At 40.7% G+C, this 25,052-nt stretch overlaps 1 protein-coding gene across 9 annotated transcripts in view; it reads right to left on the bottom strand.

Annotated features, from left to right (window-relative positions):
- The window catches only part of LOC309705044 (multiple epidermal growth factor-like domains protein 11), a 245,181-nt gene that overhangs the window by 72,655 nt on the left and 147,474 nt on the right, over positions 1-25,052 (bottom strand). For 8 of the 9 annotated variants that reach the window (XM_082530613.1, XM_082530615.1, XM_082530616.1 and 5 more), the window contains 3 exons: positions 12,531-12,777; positions 9,535-9,655; positions 8,008-8,144 (listed from right to left, as the gene is read on the bottom strand). In XM_082530613.1, coding sequence (XP_082386739.1) covers positions 8,008-8,144; positions 9,535-9,655; positions 12,531-12,777 — 505 coding nt within the window. Of the gene's footprint in view, positions 1-8,007; positions 8,145-9,534; positions 9,656-10,459; positions 10,680-12,530; positions 12,778-25,052 lie in introns of those variants that run through there. The other variant, XM_082530621.1, reaches the window with a different exon arrangement.

Below are 25,052 nucleotides of genomic sequence, written 5' to 3'. Positions count from 1 at the left end.
TATATGTGTTCCCCCAGTTCACTAAGCTGTTCATTCTCTCTTCCACAGCATGTCTTTATCCTGTCTTCCTTCTCTCACCCCAACTAATCACAACAGATGGCCCCGCCCCTCCCTGAGCCTGGTTCTGCTGGAGGTTTCTTCCTGTTAAAAGGGAGTTTTTCCTTCCCACTGTCGCCAAAGTGCTGCTCATAGGGGGTGATATGATTGTTGGGTTTTTCTCTGTATGTATTATTGTCGGGTCTACCTTACAATATAAAGCACTTTGAGGCGACCTTTGTTGTGATTTGCTGCTGTATAAATAACATTAAATTGAATTAAAATGCTATCAAACCCCAAATGAGGAAGTGGGCCCAGCTAGTGAAAAGCTCTTCTTAAGATGTTGAGTGTCTTTTTCTTTTTTTCCGTTCTGATCCAACACTGTTCTATTAATATTAAAGTCCGCGATGTGGGGAGATCAGTCGAAGACTGGCTGGAGTATTTTGTGTGTTTTTCAATCTAGATTTGCTTTTATGACATTGGCAGTTTGTATAGAACCATTGTCATTGACACAATTGACTAACCGCAAGCTATGCCAGAGCCTCCACTACGTTTTACAGATGACTGTAGAGACCTTTCTTGTAGTGTTTCCTGACTTTCTGCACATACTGAAGATGCTCTGCACCAAGAATTTCAGCTTTAGATTCATCATTGATTCATCATCAATAAGATTTGTTGCAACTGATTTTCAGTCCAGTCCTTGTGTAATTTGGCATACCTCAGCCCTTTCTCTCTGTTTTCTTCCTGAAGAATGGATTCTTGCCAGCCACTGTTCCATTTGGAAGCCTCATTTCTGATGAGGCTTCAACAAACAAACTGAAAGGCCAGATGTATCGGTCAAAAGGCTTCTATCAGGTCCTTGCTGCATTTATTACAGATGGTAGATCAATTTCAATTTCTTAACGACACGACTTTCAGATTCCATTCATCTGCTGTAGATGCTTTTTTTTCACCACTTGGGTATGTTGCTGAGTGGTGGTACGGTGATTAGCACTATTGCATCAGATCAAGAAAGTCCTAGTTCAACTTCACCACCTTACCTGGGCCTTTCTGTGTGGAGTTTGCATGTTCTCCATGTGTTTTTGTGGGTTCTCTCCAGATGCTCCGGCTTTCTCCCACAGTCTAAAGATATGTGGGGTTCGGTTAAGTAATGATTCTAAATTGTCCATAGGTGTGAATGTGAATGGTTGTCTCTTTCTACGTGTTAACCCTGCGACAGGGCGTATCCTGCCTCTCGCCCTATGGTACCTGGGATAGGCTCCAGCCACCCTGCGACCCTGCCAAGGATAAGTGGAACAGCATGGAATTATTATTATTGTAATGAAATATAATTAATGACACCCAGTTACTTCAATCAGAGATCACTAAAGTAAATTGGTGTGTAACATTACTAAACCAATGTCTGACTCTGTAGTTTTCTCTGGTACCCGTCCCCCACCAATTGGACCAGAAGTGACATGTTTAGCTGCATGTTCTCCTTAAATTGCTGGCTGTCTAAGAGACTGGGTCTGCTCCTAGACCACCAAAAGTTACCAAAAAACATTTTAAAAATAAAAAAATCACAAAGAAAGAACAATAATTATCCACAACTACACCAAAGAGTAAAGCAGTGAAATGCTGTTTATTAAACATTCTCTCTCTCCGTCTTAGTACACGAGTTAATAATTAATCAATAAATCGATTTCCTCTGCCTTACAGAAACCTGCTCACAGCAGGATGATTATGTTAATGACAGCAATCTTCCTCTGCAGCTTATAACCCAACCAAAGATGCAGAAAGTTTTAGTTCATTTGAAAGCCTGACAGGTAGCTGGACAACTCAAAAACAGTTTTATTTGCTGTTATCTATTGTCCATCTGGGCCTTACTCATCTGGGTGATTTCAACATCCATCTAGATACTAAAAATGACAGCCTTAACACAATTTAATCTATTATTAGACTCAGTTGACTCAAAAGTCATTTCTGTGCTTGTCCTGCTACATCTCACTGCAGCATAATATTTTAATACAATGATTAGAACATGCTATGGGTATTAAAGGTACTGCAATGCAGTGGGCTGAACCATATCTATTAGACACCAATTTGTTCCTGTAAATAAATTGTCCTGTTTAAACACTCAGGTTAATTATAGAGTTCAGCATAGTTTTGTGCTGGGACCAATTCTGTTTACATTAAACTTGATTCCTTTAGGCAGGATCATTAGAAAACACAGCATACACTTTTACTGCTATACAGATGATACCCAACTTTATTTGTCCATGAAGCCAGATAACACAAACCAATTAGCTAAGCTTTATGTCTTTAAGACATAAAGAGTTGAATGACCTCAAGGTTTCTGCTTCTACATTCAGATAAAACTGAGATTGTTGTACTCTTAAAATCTTAAATCTTAAATGATAATGAAATGATGGGCCCAATGATAACCCTGAGAAAAGAAAATCGTGCGGTCTCATTGGAGTTACAAGATGTTTTTCAGTTTCCAACCATGGGGGATCTGGATCCAACCAATGTCTAATGTGCTGTATGGTAAAAGACCAATGATATAGTTTGGATTTTGGTACTAACCAACCTCCTTCTAGTCTTTGTTTGGGGCGATCGTGGCTCAAGAGTTGGCAGTTCGTCTTGTAATCGTAAGGTTGCCGGTTCGAGCTCCGACAGTCTCAGTTGTTGTGTCCTTGGGTAAGACACTTCACCCGTTGCCTACTGGTGGTGGTCAGAGGGCCCGGTGGCGCCAGTGTCCGGTAGCCTTGCATCTGTCAGTGCGCCCCAGGGTGGCTGTGGCTACAATGTAGCTTGCCGTGAATGGGTGGATGACTGAGTGTGCGCTTTGGGGTCCTTAGGGACTAGTAAAGCGCTATACAAATGCAGGCCTTTTTTTTTTTTTTTGTAGCACTGTCCACTCTATATGTGAACAGCTGTTATTCCATATAAATTACTTAAACAAAGAGTCAAGTTTTTTCCAGTAATCAACTGGGGGAGGTAAAGGAAGCACTGAACTTTTCTATTTTTTTAAATAGTAGAGTAATTGTTCTTAAAAGTAGAAGCTACAGAGGACACTATTTGAATACCTAAATAATTTATATTATATATATATATATATATGATATATATATGATATATATATATATGATATATATGATATATATATATATGATATATATATGATATATATATATATGATATATATATATATGATATATATATATATATATATATATATGATATATATATATATATATATATATATATGATATTTATATATATATATATATATATATATGATATTTATATGATATTTATATAAATAGTTGCACAATGTTGACATCTAATTGGATATTGAGAGTCTGAATTAAGCAACATAGGGGCAGATTGTGTGAGGTTGATTTTACAACCTGACAGTTTGCCAAAAGTACCTATGATGTTCAACAGTGTGGACAAGGACAACTGAAAAGCCAATATGTATACTAAGGTTTCATCAGGGTATAATGAAATATGGTGTATATCCTACAGTACAAAGTGTGTGGGGGGGGAGTTCTAAGGTTTGTATGGAGCAATTAAAATAAGTAGTGAGAGTGAGCATCCCCGTCTTGTTCCACCAGAGTATACTAAATATAGATGAGGAAAACTCTAATGCAGATACTAGCTGAAGGGTTAGCATATACATTTTTATCATCTTAATAAATTTGGGACCTTTCCATAAATATTTCCACTCCAATCGATCAAACACAAAGAAGCATCAAAGAAGAAAAGTCCAGTCTGAGACTGGGACCTTCTGGACTCACCGATAACATTATGTTGTCAGAAGACAATCTTCCTTTTGTAAAGCCTGTTTGATCACTGTGAAGCAGTTTGCCCAGCACTGTCTCAAGGCATGCAGCTAATATTTTGGCATATAGTTTAACAACTGCATTTATTAAGTAAATGGGTCGGTAATTACCACACTCCTCCAGCATTTCTAAAAGTGTCAAATATAACTCAGGAGGTTTTCCATCAATACCTGATAAACGACCTTTGTTGGTAAGTTCGAGGGCATAATGCAGTTCTCAGAGAATCTCAGGATTTTACGTGTTCTGGAGAATGAACTGGAAGGTGAATATTCTTAAAGAAAGCTTCTGTTTCCTCCTCAGATAGCGAGTATTCTCACAAATATAGCTGAGCAAAGAAAGTTTTACAGGTATCATCTCTGAAGGTGAGGTAAATATTTTTTTATATATTTCTATTATTATTATTATTATTTATATATATATATCTCACATTCTTTGCATTTTTTGTAATAAGTGCCATGGTCTCTGTGCTTCCCTGGCTGGCTCAATGCCAGGCCAGATGTTTCTATTATTATTGTGCCCTCTCTTTCTGTCTCTCTCCTCCGTCAGAGCTCTGGGCAGAGCTCATCTCGGGCTCCCGCCCTTGGCCCATGCACCTGGCCTAATTACTCACCTGCCGCTGATCTGCCTGATTAGCTGGCCACTATTTAAGATGGCGGTTCAGTGCTTCTTGTCACTCTTGTCACAGTTTACAGTACAGTAAACTGGACCTGTTCCCATTTCCTGATTATCTGAGAGTGGATTAGTGGCGAGGTGTGTGTGTGGACCTTTTTCCTTCCTTCCCACAGATCCCTGGAACCCCGGCCCGCTGCATGTTGTGTATATTGCACTTGGTGTTTCTGTAAATAAACTGTTGACTTTCATTTTGAAAAGAAACCTTGGTCTGCACTTGAGTGCGTTCAGTCCTGTGACAATAAGAGCAAAGCTGCTTCTCAAGAAACCGTTAACGACAGCCCATACAAAGAAACCTGAATAAGAAAAACTGCCAATATAAATATTGATGACTTCCTCCAGTTTATGGCTTAACTGGTCAAAAATTCTTTGTTCCCTAAAAGTGTAACATTAAATCTCCATATGTTCGGTTTACACTGGGTGGGGGAAAAGTTAAACTGACTAATAATTGGATTATGATCAAATGGACTTTTTGGGAGGATATTAGCTGATTGAACACACTGAACCAGTTTAGCAGAAGTAAGATTATAGTCTATACTTAAAGACATTTTGTGGGGTGCAGAATAAAAAGTAAATTCTTTAGTGGCTGGGTTCAATGATACAGTCTGAGCTGTTGTCTGTGAAGGTTCTCAGTCATCCAGGTCAGGGTAGTCTAAGGAGCTTGGAAAGAAAAGCGTCTGGACTTCTTTAAGTTGCTTGAAGACGTTTTACCTCTCATCCAAGAAGCTTCTTCAGTTCTAAGGTCAAATGATGGAGAGTCCCAGATATAAACCCCGTGGGAGTTCAATTCAAGGTTCAAGGTTCAAGGTTCTTTATTTGTCACATGCATAGTTATACAAGTATAACACACAAAACACACGCAAAAATTGGGGGGAGTTTCCCCCCAAGAGGGACAATGGACCCCCTAATGACCCTCTACCTCAGTGGTTCCCAAACATTTCCCCCCCACAGCTCCATTGCTGTTTATTTCACACCTCAAACATTTAATAAACAATTACGCAAATACAAGTAATCTGCAATAAATTACAGGTAGCAAGAAAATAAACTACTAACTCTTTTACGCTGCGTCCGCACCTACACGGGTATTTATGAAAACGCAGCTGTTTCGTCCACGTAAACGGTGTTTCGAATCACCGAAAACTGAGATTTTTTAAACTCCTTTTTTGCGTTCACGTGTGGACGTCAAAGGTATGTGCCTTTTTCACGTCACGCTGTGCACCACGTTATTGTTTACCTGAGATGAATTGCAGAATGGCAGATAGAGACGAAATACTGTTAATCTATCTTCAGTTTTACACGCTTACATATAAACACGCAGTTGCTGTCCCTCCATTTACAAAGGCAGAGGCGTCACGATGTGATTATTTTACATGTAGTTGTTTTTTTCCTCTGTAATAATATTCAACATTGCTGTCAATACATTTTTCAAAAAATGCCTCTCTGTGCAAAATGGGTTCAAAAACATAAACAGCTGTGGGATCCTGTTCGTCCCTGATTTAGACAAATCGTGGCAGGATCAGCCTGATGTTATTTGTATCCCACTGTAACTTTACTCTATAAAGAGCTCACATCTCCAAAATGTCAGCAGTAGTTAGTCATTAACTACTCATTAACTAGTCATTTTTCACACATGGTTGTAGTGCTTTATTGATAGAAAGTGTGGTTGGTTTGTTTGATCTGTTGTACCAAGTGTGAAATAAATAAATAAATGAAATGAAATTACAACAAGTGTTTGTGAACTAAAAATCAAGAATGTGGGATACCCAGGGGGCGGGCTTCACACATTGGGAAGCTCTGCTCTACCTAATCACACGAGCCAAGGTGTGAAAACGGGTGTAGAACCCACTATGAAACCTACCACTGTGAGTGGGCATCAAGGCGTCTGGGGAGGGATCTCAAAACTGGATTATAGATGGCAGAGAGTTGGTGTCGTAAACCACCGCCGCTGTTCCAAGATGGTCGCTCACAGTGGACATAGATGCTTCTTTCACTCCTCTTTCAAACCATCTGTCCTCTCTGTCCAAAATGTGAACATTGGTGAAACAAATAAGGTGTGAGGTACACTCCATGGTCCTTCTACGTCACAAACCATGAAGTTGGCTCACTTTAAAATGCACTCCTGTGTTTATTTTGTTTTTGATTTTCTTTTTTGTTGGCTTGAAATGAAATCTCTCTCCTGGTACTGCAGCTTACTGCAACGTCTGCATGAGTGTCCATTGCAGGCATTGAAGAGACAAAGCCTGAAATGGACACATTGGACAAATGGACACGCACACACACACCCAACCCACCGACTGACTCACTCACACATACCCACCCACCAATGACACAAAGACACCCATGCACACATATCAACCCCCTTTGAAGTGCACCCCACCCCCCACTTCCCTCCCATGCCAGCAGCAAATCCAGGCCATACCCAAGTCTTGGGGCTCACCTGCACGCTGTGTCAAAGCCAATCACAAAAATGGGACAAGACAAACTGCTCTGAGTCTAAGACAAGCTACAGCTAGCAACAATCGATAGGTGTTCACATATCCTTTCCCAGAGCCTGTCAACAGGCATACAAGACCATATAGCATGCATGTAGTTCTTCTAATGACTGTCTATACAGTGGGTGCATATGTTTGAGTATATGACGCCTATTTGGAACATCCTTTGTCATATATAGTGTGTTCTATGGAGAGCTTTGTATGCCACAAGTTGCTGTAGTAAGAGCACATTATGTTGAACATGGCAGCATGCATTGTTTGAAAAACGTTGTAGTTATGAATTTTCTCTGCTAGTTTACTGCTAGAAAGCTTTAAAGTTAATAAAAACGCCCTCAGTTTTTAATGGAAGCCCATTAGCCATTACAATTTGTTAACATTTCAGAATTAAAGCCCTTATTTTGATACAGAAAGTTATTCTGTTAAGCATGTCTGAGTCAAATCTTCCAAATAAAAATCCTTGAATAGTTACAGTAAAGGAATTGAATACTCTCACTTTGTTAAAGGAAAAGCATTTGATTGCTTATTGAAAATATTAAATACTTTCATACTATCCCCCTTAAACTTTTTTAGGCAAACTCTTTACCTCTAGAGAGCAACAGAACAAGTCCAACATTAGCATCAGTTCGTCCAATTTCTCTAGAAATACTTCTAACAACTAAAGACAGGAAGATGGTCATAGATTAATAAATGAAAACACTTTCTGAATGCTTCATTTATAATGGTTTATGCTGCGTATGACTAATATACGCACACAAAGAAACCTAAAAAAAACTCAGTCAAAGATAACTGTTAAAATTTGTATTGCCATACTGTAGTATTTGTATCTGGCCACTGTATTTACTGTTTATTGCATGTTGCTCATCATTGTTGCTCATGTTTTTCTCCCTCTGCTGGTCTTCAAATAAAATTTTTACGTGCAACCACCCAATTTCCCCGTGGAGTACAGTAAACTTTCATCTTACAACCATCATTTTAGGCTGTACCTTTCTCCAATGTAGCCAGCTGTGCACTGGCACTGACCGCTGATATGGTCACATAGCCCTCCGTTACGACACGTGCACTCCTGGGAGCAATTAATGCCAAAAGATCCAAATGGACATGGCTGGGCACACACTGGACCCTGATGGAGAAGAATATATCACGTTTACATGCGCATCAAACATGTCTCGGAAGGAAGCGACATATCAAACATATTAATTATTAGCAAATTAGGTAATGACAGTAATGTCAACAGTATCCAGTGAGCAGTTTCAAACTTCTCTAGTCCAAGAAAAACCCTTGGTTCATGTTTATGGCCTGGATTTAAACTTGAATTTATGGAAAAAAAAACCTCAAATTAATTTAAACTAAGACAAATAGTTTAATATATGCAACTTTACATTTCACAATTCTTTAAAGGTAGATTCTGTTATTTGAAAAACTAGGCTCTGATGTCTCATTTTTTCCATCTAAAGTAAAACAAGGAGCAAAAATCTCTGGAATCAGTCCAATAAATAGTAAGCAAGACTGTTATGACTGGATACCTGCAATGTAATCCCATGTGGTAACTACCCACTTCAAAGTAAAAGTACTTGGTGTCTGACAATGTGATGCAAACGACGACGTGACTAAGAGAAATGTCATGGGAGGTGAGCTGTTGCAGGAAGACATTAGTGTAAAATAGACAGATATATTACAGCCTACGCTCACTCCCAGAGCTTCACATATTGCAGGACAAAATACTGACTCTGGTTGACATATTTGTAATGTGAATATTTACCCCGGGATAAAAATAGGCTGCTGCATGGAAATCATAGCTTAATGTTAATTGAAACTAACTAAATCAAACTAACTTGCAATAAGAAAATCTAGTTCCTAATTTAAAATGTGGCACAGTAAAGTGCAACACTTGGTAAAGCTTTCAAAGACTACTGTGGGGGCAGGAACAGACTAAAGCTGTGGGCAACTGTACCACAAATAGATGGAAACACTCCTGTTTTCAAGTTCAAGTTACAAGAAGAGAGGCTTGCTGCAGAATTAGTGAAGCTAAATGTTAATCTTACAATACAGCAAATAAATGAAACTAATTTACATTGAAAACTTTCACAGACACAGTATTTCAGCTCAAGATAGGACCAATGCAGAACATTTATGTACTGCATTGGTCCCATGTTCAGAATAATTTAGGCCCAAATGGTAAAACAGAGCCTAGGACACAAAAATACCAGAATTTTCTGCTATTGTAACATTTCCCTGGCAGTTAATTCAGATAAAAACAAACAAACAAACAAACATTTGACCAAACTATTACAAAATGAAGAGTGTGACCCAGCAGCCAGTGCCACATGTTGAGAAAATGATGATTGATAAATTTTTGTCACTTAAAATGTGGCATGAAAAAAGTTTTTTAAGAAGGTAAATTTTATAATACAGTATCATGGCGCTTAACTGTTGCTAATCCTTAAATATTCTTTTCGGCAGATTAGTTGTATGATGCTTATCTGCTTTTGCATGTGTCATGAAGTCCTCACCATCCAGCCAGCAGGACAGGAACACTCCCCAGTGACATGGTGACATGTTCCACCGTTCTGACAGGGACAGTGATGCTCACACAGGGGGCCATGTTTACCTGGAGGACAAGGTTCCTCACAGCTGGAGGGACAGAAAGCAGGAAGAGGTGTTCGCGTCAAGCGGTGAAGCTTTTAATCACTGACAAAGCTCAAAGGTTCGACACAGACAAGTGGAAGGTTAATACAGCTACACTTTAGGTTACTTCAGTAACTTATGAAAGAGTTTATCAGAAGAGAATATAGAAGAGCACTAGAAGTAATTTCAACTGTTGTCACTCTGAAGAAAATATTTATATCAAAACTTACTAACAAACATCTGAGAAAATAATGTCTGCTTAATTCTTTCTTTTCAGTGGCAGGAATAAGCTGTGATATGTTTATAGACTTCCCAAATCATCATTATACCTGACAGCTTAATGGCAAATCCTAAAAAAGCTGGAAAGGGGAAATGAGAGCATATGATACAGATCGATTTAATGACATGGAACATGACAATTTATTTACAGTACGATGCGAGGCTTGAGGAAGCTCTCATTTTCTTTTCTTTTTTATTTTAAAGTGGTCTATAACAAAGATAACACAATCTGACAATTCAATTCAATTGTGAACAGTTGCCTCAAAGTGCTTTAAACTGTAAGGTAAAGACCCTACAATGACACAGAGAAAAGAGAGAAGGCAAACAATCACCAACAAGGTGATTCTCAAAGGGCTGCTGGCCAAAAATTATCTCAGCATTGTGTGCAATGTGTCCTTAAGAGACTGAGGAATCTGAACAAGTCAATGATAAAAGAAGAAATGGCAGGCCTAAAGATGAACAATAACTGAAAGTCATGTCCTCCAGAAATAGGAAACAATCCAATAACACAGGACCTGAGATGCAGCTGACCTGGATGAACCAGATACTGTTTGCCGAAGCCTCATCTGGTCTTAATGTAAGGATGACACATATCGGGTCTATGGCTGCAAACCCTTGGTCTTCTCTCAATGAGCTTCATGATGCAGTCCCCTGAAATGGTTTTCACTTCACAGCTGTGGCTTGTCAGGGTTCATTTGTGGAGTTTCTTGCCTTCCTAATGGGGTTGGGACCATCAGTTGTGTTGTGCAGAAGTCAGGTTGGTACACAGCTGACAGCTCTATTTGACAAATGTTAGAATTCATATTACGAAATGACAGTCAGTCTGAAAAATTGCAAAAACTTTGAATGTGTCTCCAAGTACAGTCACAAAAACCATCAAGAGCTACAATAAAAGTGGCTCACATGAGGACCGCCCCAGGAAAGGAAGACCAAGAGTCACTTCTGGTGCTGAGGTAACAGCACCTCAGACTAGAGCACAGATCAATGGCACACAGAGTTCCACTAGCAGACACATCTTTACATCAACTGTTCAGAGGAGACCGCGTGAAATTGAAACACTGAAAAATATCACTTTCTATTCAATGACCTAAGGAAAAGCAACAAGCAGAAGAGATTTGTTTGGGCCAAGAAACACAAGGAATGGACTTTAGACCAGTGGAAATCTGTGCTTTGGTCTGGTCCAAATTTGAGATCTTTGATTCCACCGATCGTGTCTTTGTGCGACGCCAAAAAAGTGACCAGATGATCTCTACACCCATGGTTCACAACATGAAGCACTGAGGAGGTGTGATGGTGTGGGGGTGCTTTGCTGCTGACACTGTTGAGGATTTATTCAAAACTGGAGGCAAACTGAACCAGCATGGGTACCACAGCATCCTGCAGCAACATGCCATCGCATCCAGTTTGCGTTTAGTTGGACCATCATTTATTCTTCACCTCCGGGCTGTGTGAGGGCTATTTGACCAAGAAGGAGAGTGATGGAGTGCTGCCCGGCCTCCACAGTCACCTGACCTAAACCCAATGGAGATGGTTTGGGATGAGAGGGACCGCAGAGTGAAGGCAAAAGTGCCAACAAGAGCTCAGCATTTCTGGGAACTCCTTCAAGGCTGTTGGAAAACCATTTCAGGTGACGACCTCATAAGATAAGATGACTCTTTTTTTTGTCATTGCACAGTCTTACTTACTACAATAGTTCAGTGAAATTGGAAACTGTCCCATATCAGCACAAGTCAACACAACAAAACACAACACAGTGGACTTTAAAGTGGCTTTAAAAAAAGTGCAAGAAAGGTACGGGCAAAAACAGTAAGTGAATGTTTATTGCACATTATTATTTTTCCCCCAAAAAGTCCAACGAAGTAGCCAATCAGGTCAGCTCGTAGCATTGCCCTGTTGTAAAATCTGTCCTCGAGTCTGTTTGTCTGCGACCTCAGCAGCATGAATCTCCTGCCAGATGGCAGCAGCTTCAACACCCGGTGTCCTGGCTGTGTACAGTCCAGTAGGATGCTGCATGCCCTTTTGAGACAGTGAGTGCTGTACAGGTCCTTCAGGGAGGGAAGAGGATGTCCAGTGATTTTTTTGGACCATATTAATGACCCCATGAAGTGCCTTTTTGTGTGCAATGGTGCAGCTGGAGAGAATCCATTGAGAGAATGCCAAGAGTGTGCAAAGCAGTAATCAAAGCAAAGGGTAGCTTTTTTGAAGAGTTATGTTTTGAGTTATTTCACACTTTCTTGTTTACCACATAATTCCATATGTGTTCATCCATAGTCTTGATGCCTTCAATGAGAATCGACAATGTAAATAGTCATGAAAATATATTAAATGGGAAGGTGTGCCCACACTTTTGATTGGTAGTGTAGATTGTAATGCTGCTACATAATTTTCTGCCCAAATTTGAAAGTATGGACACCAAAGCATTGTTTTTACGTTTAGACTAGACTGAAATAGAAATGTGTAGAAAATGTGGATATGTTATACTGCTTTGTATGCTAATATTCAGATTTGTAACTGTTTAAAAAAATCATACGCATTTAAAACAGTCAAATGCTGTTTGTCATATTGAAAGACATGCAGCCCTATTTAATGTTACTCAACTCACAAGGCCCCAGTGTATCCAGGTGCACAGAGGCACTCGCCAGTCTGGTGATGGCAGGTAGCGCCATTAAGGCACTGGCACTCCAGCAGGCAGTCTTTGCCATAGAATTTGGGGTCACAGGGCTCCTCACAGCGCCAGCCCTGGTAGCCATCAGTGCAGACACACGCTCCTGTGATTGGGTTACATTTGGCACCGTTGCGGCACTGACAGCGGTTACTGCAGTGTGGACCCCAAAAGTCACTCTCGCAGCCTGTAAAGAAAAGGGACTGGATGAATCATTAAACATTATTTAAAGCTATAAAGTGTGAAGCCACACAACGGATTATTTACTTGTGGTTTTAATTTCCAACAGCAAATTCACAATTGCAGTGAGGGGTCAGCCGTGAAGCAAGGAACCTACTGCACTCATGGTGTCACAGCTTTGTCAGTCTTACATGAAACACAACCTGAGCAACTGAGCTTTATTATAAACTGAGCAAAATTAAAAAACAAAACAAAAACAAAAACAAAAAAACACAAAACAGACCAACTCAGTAGTACAGAATAGGCCTAAAATAGTAAATAATAAAAACGTTTTTTGCCACTGTAAAGGTGGAAACTGGCCTGAAACAGCCACTTAGTGTGCTATAGCAACAGAAAAGTCTTGAACAGATAAACATGTTGTGTACTTTTGCAGGAAACTACCAGGACTGTGTTCTATTCTTAGTCACAGTGTGGTAGCAATGATAACATGGACTGAACCACCACTCACAACCACCAGCACTTTATACAGCCTCTGTAGAAATTATCCACATATCTCACTTATCTTAACTGCACTACTGTATAGCTCTGTGTAAATAATCATTCTGTACATACGATAATTTTTAACCCTACAACTGTTTATAACCTGCATAGTTCACATCTCTGTATAACTGTATATCTCATCTTCTGTATAGTTTTTTTTATTTCATATTTATATCCTGTACATAGCTTGTACTCACTACAGCCTGTACATACTTATAGTTATAGAATATTCATAACATACTTCATACCGTGTACATTATAACATACCATAATAGACCCATTTCTGTAATATACTCACATATCTATATTATTGCTAATATATATTGTAATATATCTATATCATGGCTAAAGCACTTCTGGATGGATGCAAACTGCATTTCGTTGCCCTGTACCTGTGCATGTGCAATGACAATAAAGTTGAATTCTATTCTATTCTATTTTCAATTTAAAAAAAATGCTGGAGAAACTACAATAGAAATTTCACTCTCACTTCACCTGAGATAATTATGTAGCATTCACTCGAAACACTAATCTTGGATATATAATATTGGAAAGTGCATGGATGATCACAAAAACCACAGTCCGCATATATCCAATCAGAAGCCCTGGGTAAATAAAGCTGTTTGTGCCAAGCTAAAAGTGCGGACCTCTGCCTTTAACTCCGGGGATGCTGATGCATATAAAGCAGCCAGGTACGACCTCCGAAAGTCCATAAAAAAGGCCAGAAAGGACTACAGGGACAAAATGGAGTCCAGCTACCACAGCTTTGACACCAGGCGACTGTGGGATGGACTGCGCTGCATCACTGACTACAAGAAGGTCAACACAGTCAGTGTTCAGCCCGCTGGATCTCTCGCAGACGAGCTCAACAACTTCTATGCTCGTTTTGACGCAGACAACAGAGAGCAGATCCTCTACCCTCAGGAGGACAGTGAGGCTGCAACTTTAACTCTGAAAACAGAAGCTGTGAGATGGACCTTTAAAAAGGTCAATCCTCACAAAGCTCCAGGACCGGACGGCATCCCAGGCCGGCTTCTCAGAGCATGCGCCAACCAGCTGGCAGAGGTGTTCACCAACATCTTCAACCTCTCCCTGAGGCAGTCAGTGGTCCCCACGTCCCTCAAAGCATCCACCATCATTCATGTTCCCAAAAAATCAGTGGTCTCCTGTCTGAATGACTACCGTCCTGTTGCACTGACATCCGTCATCATGAAGTGCCTGAAGCGGCTGGTCAAAGGTCATATCTGCTCCTCCCTCCCTGACACACTGGACCCTCTTCAGTTTGCCTATCGGACAAACAGAGCCACAGAGGATGCCATCGCCCTGGCAACGCACACCACCCTCACTCACCTGGAGAAAGGGAATACATATGCAAGGATGCTCTTCATCGACTACAGCTCGGCATTTAACACCATCATCCCCTCAAAACGTGCCACGAAGCTCGTCGACCTTGGGCTGGGAACACCGATCTGCAGATGGATTCTAAACTTCCTCACAAACAGGCCCCAGGTGGTGAGAGTTGGTAAGCACACCTCCTCACCACTCGTCCTAAACACAGGAACGCCACAGGGTTGTGTGCTTAGCCCCCTCCTATATTCCCTGTTCACACACGACTGTGTTGCTAAACAAGAGTCCAACATCATCATCAAGTTTGCGGATGACACAACCATCATGGGCCTCATCACAGGCAACGATGAGATGGCCTATAGAGAGGAGGTGATGGCGCTGTACGAGTGGTGGCTGGAAAACAACCTGACTCTCAACATCAGCAAAACTAGAGAGATGATGGTGGACTACCGGAAACGACCAGTCAGAGAACACCAGCCCATCCACATCAACGGTGTCAAGGTCGAAAGGGTCAGCAGCTTCAAGTTCCTTGGAGTCAACATCACCGAGGACTTCTCCTGGACCCTTCACACAGACACTGCTATCAGGAAAGCTCGCCAGCGGCTTTACTTCCCGAGGAGGCTGCGGAAGTTTGGCATGAACGCCAACATCACCTCAAATTTCTACAGGTGTGCGATCGAGAGCTTGCTGACGAGCTACATTACAGTTTGGTACAGAAGCTGCTCTGCCAGCAGCCGTAAATCACTACAGAGGGTTGTAAAGGCAGCAGAGCACATCACTGGCACGAGGCTTCCTGCCATTCAGGACATTTATCTCCAGCAATGCCTCCGTAAAGCACACAGCATCATCAAGGACCACAGCCACCCAGCACATCAGCTGTTCTCCTTGTTACCATCTGGCAGACGTTACAGGAGTCTGTCTGCTCGGACTACAAGACTCAAAAACAGTTTTTACCACCAAGCCATACGACACCTCAACCACAACACTTAAACACCAGTGTTGGTCAAGTTACTTGAAAAAAGTAATCAGTAACTAATTACTGATTACTTCCCCAAAAATGTAATCCCGTTACTTTACTGATTACTTATTTTCAAAAGTAATTAATTACTTAGTTACTTAGTTACTTTTTAAAAACACGATTTACAACCTGAAGAGGTGATAAAGCGATAGATCTTTCAGCCCACTTCTACTTTTTCTGCATAATCCATCATACAAAATGTAATCAAATGGAAAAGTCTCTTTTTAAAACTTGTTTTATTAGTTTTAATCTTTTAACTTTATGCATCAAGCAAACATTTAATTATCTGCAACATTCTCTGAGTTGAATAAATTAGTTTAACATTTAAACCTATTTTCTGCACATTCCAGCACATAAAATAAAATATTTTTTGTGTTTCTACTCACTCTTTCAAATAGATGCAAGTAAAACACAGCAGAACATAAATAAAGTCACAGACTCAGCGGTGCTGTTGCTCTATTTTCACCTGTAAAGCAGGAGTGGGGTAGGCGGAGGTTTACCCTGGTGCAGGTGTGCCGCGGTCAGTGGAAGAATCCGCGAGTTTCTCTGTGAGTTTCCCATTACGTCGTAGCTACTCGGTGCTTGTTGGAAGTTTAGGGGTTTTTTTGCTGTAAAAAGAAATTTTCTTCCCACGCACAACGGACACTAATGTTTTTGTCACTTTTTATGGAATCAAACTCAAAGTAAGGTCAGTACTTCCACGCTTTAAACGCTGCACGCTCATACTCTCTCTGCACTCGATATGTGATCCATTGTTGATCTGCACACAGCTGTTGTCACTAACGGCGCACTCGCTTACGTCACTGTCATGAGACATTCTCGCAAAAAATCACGGTTTTAGTAACGCAGTAATGCAGCGTTCCTACGGGAAAGTAACGGTAATCTAATTACCGTTTTTACAATAGTAATCCCTTACTTTACTCGTTACTTGAAGAAAGTAATCAGATTACAGTAATGCGTTACAAGTAACGCGTTACTGCCCATCTCTGATTAACACATGAGTAAGCGTACCAACAGATAATGATTTGGTCCCCTGCTGAATTTAAAATTTGCTCACTTACTAAGAAATGAAGAGTCCCTAATTGACTTCTTTGGGCACTTTGGAACACCATACAACAAACTGGCACAGAAGACCACTCCCTAACAGGTAAATAGGTAATGTGTCTGACCGCAGATACTGTGAAAAGGACCCTCTGCAGGATTAACCACGTAAGACAGGTGGAACAGACAACATATCAAACACCATCTCCGCTGCTCTCCATTCTGCCCTCACCCACCTGAATACAAAGAACTCTCATGTGCAGATGGTGTTTCAGTTTCAGTTCAGCATTCAACACAATCATTTGGATTGTGACTCAAAACCAAGACAATAACACCTTCAAGACCATCACACTGAGCACTGGTCTCAACAAGGGTGTGTGCTCACTGTTCTTCACGCTACTGGCTCATGACTGTGTATCAACCTACAGCACCAATCCCACTGTCAGCTTTGCAGACAGTGGGACTGGGATGTTTTTACCATAAACAATGATGAAGCCAACAACAGGAATGAGGGGAGCCATCTGGTCAACCGTTATAGAAACAATAATCACTTTAAATCAAGGCAGTTAATTCAAGCACCAAATTCCTGGGATTGCATATCCTGAGGACCTCTCCTAGTTCGATGACACCACTGACCAAAAACGCTTAAACTCACCTCTGCTAAAAAAAACTATGTCAATGTAAATGAGATATATACTTTGTTGCCTGATTTGAATAAATAAAAATTTTTTTTAAAAAACTCACCTCTGCTTCCTATGTGAATTGAGAAGCGCACGAGTCCCACCTCCCACTATTCTACTGGGGAACCACTGAGAGGGTTCTTACTGGCTTATCACTGTGTGGTACGGAGCCTGCACAACCTCCTGCCAGAAGACATCATCGGTGACCCTTTTCCTTTTGATATGGACATTTTTACCGTCTGCCTCACCCATAGAGCCATCAGCAGCTCATCCCTCGCAGTCCTTCCTCAGTCTCCTGCCTTCGGGGAGCAAGTACCACAGCCTCTAGGCTCGTTCCACTAGACTGTTGAACAGCTTTATTCACCAAGTGATCAGGAGAAGCTGTGCTCACAAGCAGCATCATTTATTTATATTATGTATATTATTTATATGTATAGTACAGGGCAGCACAGTGGTGTGGCTAGCACTGCTGGATCACAACAAGATGGTCTTGGATTATATTCCAACATCTGGCTAGGACCTTGGGTTTGCATATTCTCCCCATGTTTATATGGGCTCTCTCTGTGTACTCCAAAACATGCAAATAGTGTGATTAGGTTAATTGGTGAGTCTAGATTGCCCATTGGTGTGAAGGGGTATGAATAGCTGTCTGACTGTACAAGGTGTACAGTACCCTGCCTCAGCTGGAAAAGCCTCCAGCTCCCCCCTGATCTTGAAATGGATAAGCGTAAGAGAATGACTTGATGTATGGACATATATTATATGTCCATGTACATATGTTACTGTGTCATGTTACTATATTTGCACTATTGTACATATGCTTGATTTTTTTTAAAGATATTCCTTTTAGTGTCTTTTAATACTATGTTGAGACAAAAAGAGTCCAGGGATTCCCTTGTATGTCCAGTACTGTGAACTGATAATAAAGAAATAAAATCTTGACGCTTGGGTTTTCCAGTGAACATCCAAATGATGCAGAAAAGCCTTGGGAGAAAGGGCTATAAGCAAAATCGAGCTCTTTGACATTAGCTTGACCTGCTATGTTTGAAGGAAACAAAATGTATGACCCAAAGAACATCCTCGCAGTCAAGCATGGAGGTAGAAACATTATGCTTTGTGGCTATTTTTTTACAAAGGGTAGAGGTAGGGCTGTTCGATATAACGATATATATGGATGACGATATAAAAACGTCTATCGTTTCATTTTACGCTATCGTTTGTTTCGTGGTGTCGCAAAATAAACTGTTTATGGTTATATTTTTTCATAGAGTTGATGGACACTGTAGTGGCTATATTAATTTCTTAAAGTTCTCTCTTTCTCTTATATTTAATATAACCACACTACGGACGGACAAGCGCCTGTTTTTATGCGTTGTCGTTAGCAACAATGACGGTAACACCATCGCCTGTCCGCTTGTTTATGTTCCACATAAACCTTTCACAATAAAGCTCAAGATCCTGTTGAGACTTTTCAAAATAAACTGAATCACGTGAAAGAGTAGATTATTTACGGATGAGAAGTAAAAAAGAGCCGCCAGGTGCTAAAAAAAAAACCTTGGACTCAAACGTTAGAACAGGCTTCTCCCCGCAGCACGCCGTGTAATAAATACTCACAAAGAAAACGGCGGCCGTTACAACTTCTGTCTAAAAATGTATCGTTTCATGCATCGGTTAAAACACTCGACTCCAGCTACACGACGCCCAGCTGGAAACACTTCACGCAAGTCGAGCTGCCCGAGTTTCACAGAATTGACAGAAAATGTTACATTTTTGTGATTTATATCGTTATCGGACGATAGATGTCTTATATCGGGATATGAGGTTTTGGTCATATCGCACAGCCCTAGGTAGAGGACCCCTCTTCCCCCTCTGTCCAACCAAAAACTGTACTCAGACAGACACACTATAAATAACGTTTATGTCAGACGATGGGTCGCAGGGTGTAGTTTGCAGCTCAGCTGCAGAGGAGGGACGTGGCAGTGGGTTCAGGGGGAGATACCACGGGTGGATGGTCAATAGCCGATAATCATTATCTAATCATGTCTCATCTGTTTAGGCAGCATGCCAGGACTGTGAGAGTGTGGAGGCAAAAACCCCTCTTGAGATGTATGCAGACCTCATGAGCATGGGCAAATGTACAAATTCGGCGGGGGTCAAATAATGATTTTCTTCACTGTAGATTGGTAAATATATGTATGTATAGGTGTTACTGTAAGAATCAAATCCACTGCATGGTATAAATAGACAGAAGCAGATTAACAAACAAATTGTAGGTTGAATGACTGTAAATGACTGAAGAGGTTATGCTCACATCCTAATCCCATATGTTTGAGACATTTGAGGAGGCATTGTCCTTGATGTAAATATGTAAAAATTGTGTATGTTTCTGTTCTGTGTGTTGTGGGACAACCAAAGGATTATTCTATTCTATTCTATTCTACTCTACTCTACTCTCTATTTGAGTCAGTCAGAGAAAGGAGGTCAATGCTCGTTATCATGAACAACCCATTACACCTGCTCCACAGTTCCGTTACCATGGTTACCAAATGATTTTCATTGATTGCTCACATGTCAACGATAAAATGGCTTCAAAAGCAGCTCATTGACAGCAAATGTATATAGCAATACAAGAATAAAACATTCAGTGTTTGGTTCCTTTGCATTAAAACACAAACTAGAATCTTTCTGGAACTGGACTGCGACACTGCTGTTGTTGGTCTGCACCACTGTATAAGTGGGTGTGTCTCACCAGCCCTCATGATGGATTCCAAAACAAAGTTGTCAATCCTCACTGGCAGAGAGCAGTTTGAGCAGCTGAGCACCTGAGAACCCTGAGAGAAGTAGATATGTTGAGTCTGCATACTATTGGCTCTGAAGGAGGTGGGGTAAATAACTGAAATCTGTAGCTAACCTTGCTGTATGGAGTTTACTGACACCAGTAAATTCAATACATCAAATTGCTGTTTACCAACCCAGCTGGTGTTTGAGCTCCGCATCCCGAAAGAAAAACCTCGCTGCAGCCAAGCCAAATCAGCTTTATTCATATAGAACTTTAAAATCTGCAATCTCATATACAATAAAGCACAAAAACTAGGCTTTTGGATTATTTTCAGCTACTCTGATACTGTTGGAAAAGAGCATTCGACTGCCTTGATGGGGCTACAGTAAGAATTCTGTCTCTAGCAAAAAGAAATAGGACAAACTTCTTACTTAAAACACCTATTTCTAACGATCAAATTAACAAAATTACACGAACACACATGACCTGGGCCCTGTTAAAGGAAGCATGTTCAACCAACTCAGAATTAAAAATAAACTCTGAGCTGATTAACTTTGATTTGGAAACTCTGCGTTTCCTGTTCCAGAACAGTAGTAAGTAAAGCTAATTTATCAAGCACTTTTCATAGAGTCACAAAGGGCGGAACATTCAGGTTAAAATAAACAAAACATTAGGTACCAAAACAGACAATATAGACCAGCTGTCCCCAACCCCCGGGCCACGCACCGGTACCAGGCCACGAGTTGAGGCTCGGGTGTGAAATGTATGGTTTTCAGGGTTTTTATTATTTTTTATCATTATTTTTTTACATAGTTAACTCGGTTTCCCTGGGTCTTTTCCTGTGTGTTATGAATAAATCTTCTTTCTTTTTTTGGTACCGGTACTTGTTTTATTTTGTTGTATTTATCTGCGACAACCTAAAGGCCAGTCGTTGCAAATATTGTCGGACATAATCCGGTCCGTGGCGCGGTTGGGGACCGCTGATATAGACAATGCAAAAGGTTAAATGTAAAAAACAGCTAATCAGAGTAAGTTCAATCAGCTCTGAGTATGTTCACCCTGAGTTAAGTGCTGACCATAATATAATGACAGGAGGAACGAAGAAGAATTTTAATCAGTTTGTGCCACTTTGCCATCATCATAGATGAATTAAAGTTGAATCTGTAATTAGGGGTGCAACGATACTCGTATCGATATTGAACCGTTCGATACAGTGCTTTCGGTTCGGTACGCATATATATCGAACAATACAAAATTTTTAATTTATTTTATCAACTTTCCTTCTGACGATGCTGTCTGTGTTGAGCGCTCAGTGGATCTGCGCTCACAGTGCAGCCTAGGCGGAGTAGTCGAACGCAGATTCACTGAGCGCAGGGCAAGCTAGCGAGACAGGAGCTAAGCTCGTTGCAACATGGCAAATTGAACCTCCCCCACCCTCATTCAGATCTGGCGTTTGGAACTATTTTGGTCTTCATGTGACGTATGACCCTGAAGGTAAGCGCGTCATGGACTAAAGTAAAACAGTATGTTGGATGTGCCACGCAATGCTCAATTACATGGGTGGGAGCTAGTGTGTTAGCGCAGTTAGCTCGTTAACGTGTTGACGCCGTCCAGCCCCACGCACGGGGCGATCAAGGGTAGCTCTTTAATGGAGATTTGCTGTGTTGTGGCGTTAACGTCATTTCAGATTAACGCTGACAGCACTAGTGGGAACACAACGAATATGACTGCACATTTACTCCGACAGCATCCTAGTGCAAAGACAAGTGGAAGCAGACAAAAACAACAAGCACGCATGCTACAAACTTTAGCCGAGTCATTTAGACAGCCGTTAGCACAGGATTCTCCTTATGGGGACCTGATATGTTTAATATGCTGCTGAGAATATAGCCCAGAAGAAGCGTATAGTATAGCTTTTATTTTGGAAAGAGACATTTCTCTGTAATAAACTCTCTTTTCCAAAGATGAGTGATTTCTTGATCAGATAGATTTTTTTATTACTTTGTTGTTTCAGCAACATTAAATTTAAAAACTACTTTTGAGTTAAAATATATATTTAGAATTTTAATAAATGACAAATTAAAAAGGCATGAACATTATTTTGTATCGAAAAAATATTGAACCGTGACACCAAAGTATCGAACCGAACCGTGAATTTTGTGTATCGTTGCACCCCTATCTGTAATATATCAATTTAGTTTAATGTTCATGTATCATTTAGCTAGCTTGATCTTTGATCAGATCAAAAGGCTAATTTTACATTTGATTTTAAATCTAATCACTCAGGTGTAACCTGATATGACAGAATGTGGAGAAACTAATGGTCCTGGGAGAGAAGTTACCCAGATAACATCAGACTGTGGGCGGATCCACCCTCAGCTCAGTTTAAAAAAATAAAGCCACTATGAATGGATCCAAAATGGATCCAGACAGGATGAGCTGGGAAATGATCCGAGCTGAATCCTCTCAGAATTTGAACCTTCACAATGTTGTTTGACATCAATTACATTTCAGCATGAAATGTAATCAGATTACCAACAGATTGTCGGCAGCTGCTTTTAAAACATCGTTTTAAATACATTTAAATAAATAATTTTCAAGATCTGTTACATCAGTGTGACTGTTTAACACATAAATAATAAATCGATGATATAATAGCTGTCACCATCCTTATTTCAGTGTTTGTAAAAATAAATCTTCTACAAATTAATTTTCTCCACTATGCACTTTGAAAGTGACTTTATGAATAAGAAAATTAATTCAATTCAATTCAATTCAATTTTATTTATATAGTGCCAAATCACAACATAAGTCGCCTCAAGGCGCTTCATAGATACAGAGAAAAAAACCCAACAATCATATGACCCCCTATGAGCAGCACTTTGGCAACAGTGGGAAGGAAAAACTCCCTTTTAACAGGAAGAAACCTCCGGCAGAACCAGACATTGTCAGTCAGCTGGTTCAGCTGAGGAGAGTCAGTTATAAAGCACATTTAAAAAATCACACATTGGCCAAAACGGTGCACAAAAACATGGATAAAAATAAACAAGGGGATAAACAGAAATTTGCAAAATACGTGTTAGGCTAAACATACTGCTCCTCAAACACATTGCAATTCCAGCCATAGCACATATGTAACAGTGTTTCTGTGGTATTATTCCACTTGCCACAAATGTCAGTGTAATGGGGAAACAGCGTACTTTTCATTTGTTTAAAATTGTGTAAAACTGTATGCTAAAGCAGAATGCTAAAGCAGAATGCTAATACTGTGTGAGTGGTGTGCGGCTAGGGTTGCCAACCGTCCCTTAAAAAACGGAATTGTCCCGTATTGAGCTAATAAGGGACGCGCTTTGTCCCGTAATACAGTGAGAATCAAAAGTAGTCTATAAATGTTTATGGAATTAACGCTTTGTTTGAAAGCATAATTCCCAGCCCCTCTCCTGCTTTGTGACCAATGAGCTGACAGCACACTTATGACAATTCGAGTATGACAAGTCAGATTACCGCTCATCTCATTGGTCGAGGAAAGGTCGCTTGCGGAGAAAATACCAGAAGACAACAGATGACCACAACAACAAGCATGGCCAACAGGGAAACAAACGCCGACACTGCGGTGCAAGTCTCGGATGACAGTACACCTAAAGCTGGGCAAACACTGTGCGATTTTCAAATTGCACGATTGACTCGCAGGGGTTAGAAGTTCATAGGTCACGATGCAGGTCTCACACTATACCGCCCGATGCTCTGATGCGACCTGAGTGCTCACACTGTGCGTCCATAAAATGAAGGTTATAACAGAAATTCTGTCGCTCGCTCTCCCTCTCTGTCTTTCACTCACACAGACACACACCACCACCATCAACTTTGCTAAATTGCTAATGAAAAACATGATCAGGCAGCTGTGATTGAGCAGCAGTGTAAATCCAACTATTTTCACGGTTGTTGTGGTCGTGATAATTTTGTGAGGCCACATCGAAAAGGCTCGGATGAGCTTTCTAAAGTTCTACAAGTTGTGCCTCCATCGCTTGTGTCCAGATCACAGGCTGCACAGCCGAGCTGCACCGTCTTTTTCACCGACGTTTACGTGTTTGCGCGTGAGCGGCTGTGGTGACACCCTCACGAGCGATTGATGATCGGGAGCTGGTCGTGAGGTGTTAACCGCTTCTCGTTACCCCACGTATACTACATGATGCATGATGAAGGCCAAAATCGGGCCGATCACCAAATCGGCCGCACGACTCAAAAATCGGCTCAAAATGGGCCAAAAACCGCAAAGTGTGAGCCCAGCATTAGAGCAGCAATGTTTGTTCCCCTCAGAGAAAGGAAAAAAGGCTGCAAAAGTACAGGGAGGACTGGGAAAAGGAAAACACCTGGCTGGGAAAGTGCACGATAACACTGCACTGTGTGCCGGCGCACTTTTTCCATAGGCATGCTTCTAGTGGTGGGCACATGAAGAACATGAGGGGCATGAAAGCTCGGGGAACCCTTAACCAATTTCTTGTCCACCAGGCCACGGCAGAAGCAGATATGGTATGTAAACATTGTTTTATTTTTTTAAACCCTCTGGTTAAGGTTAATATGGGCATGTGCAGTGAATATCAGCGCTGTGTGGCCAGAAGTGTGATAATATAACTTATTTTGTGTAATAAACAACTGCAAGGATAGATGATTACAACAAATAGATGACTAATACGTAAAAGTAATACATAGATGAATAATGATGATGAGTTAAGATGCATAATCATGGGAACAAGCGGGTTTACAAACAGGAGCAGCTGATTAGCATTAGAAAAGCTGAAATAATACCTCAACTGAAGCCAATTGTACTAAATGCACTAAATGTGCACTGTTACAAGAATATTTTTGTTCTATTGTTT

This window comes from Aulonocara stuartgranti (genome assembly GCF_965226115.1).
Source record: "Aulonocara stuartgranti genome assembly, chromosome: 1".
Classification (NCBI taxonomy): Eukaryota; Metazoa; Chordata; class Actinopteri; order Cichliformes; family Cichlidae; genus Aulonocara; species Aulonocara stuartgranti.
Note: the sequence above shows the minus strand (reverse complement) of the source record. Positions and strands in the feature narration are given on the sequence as shown.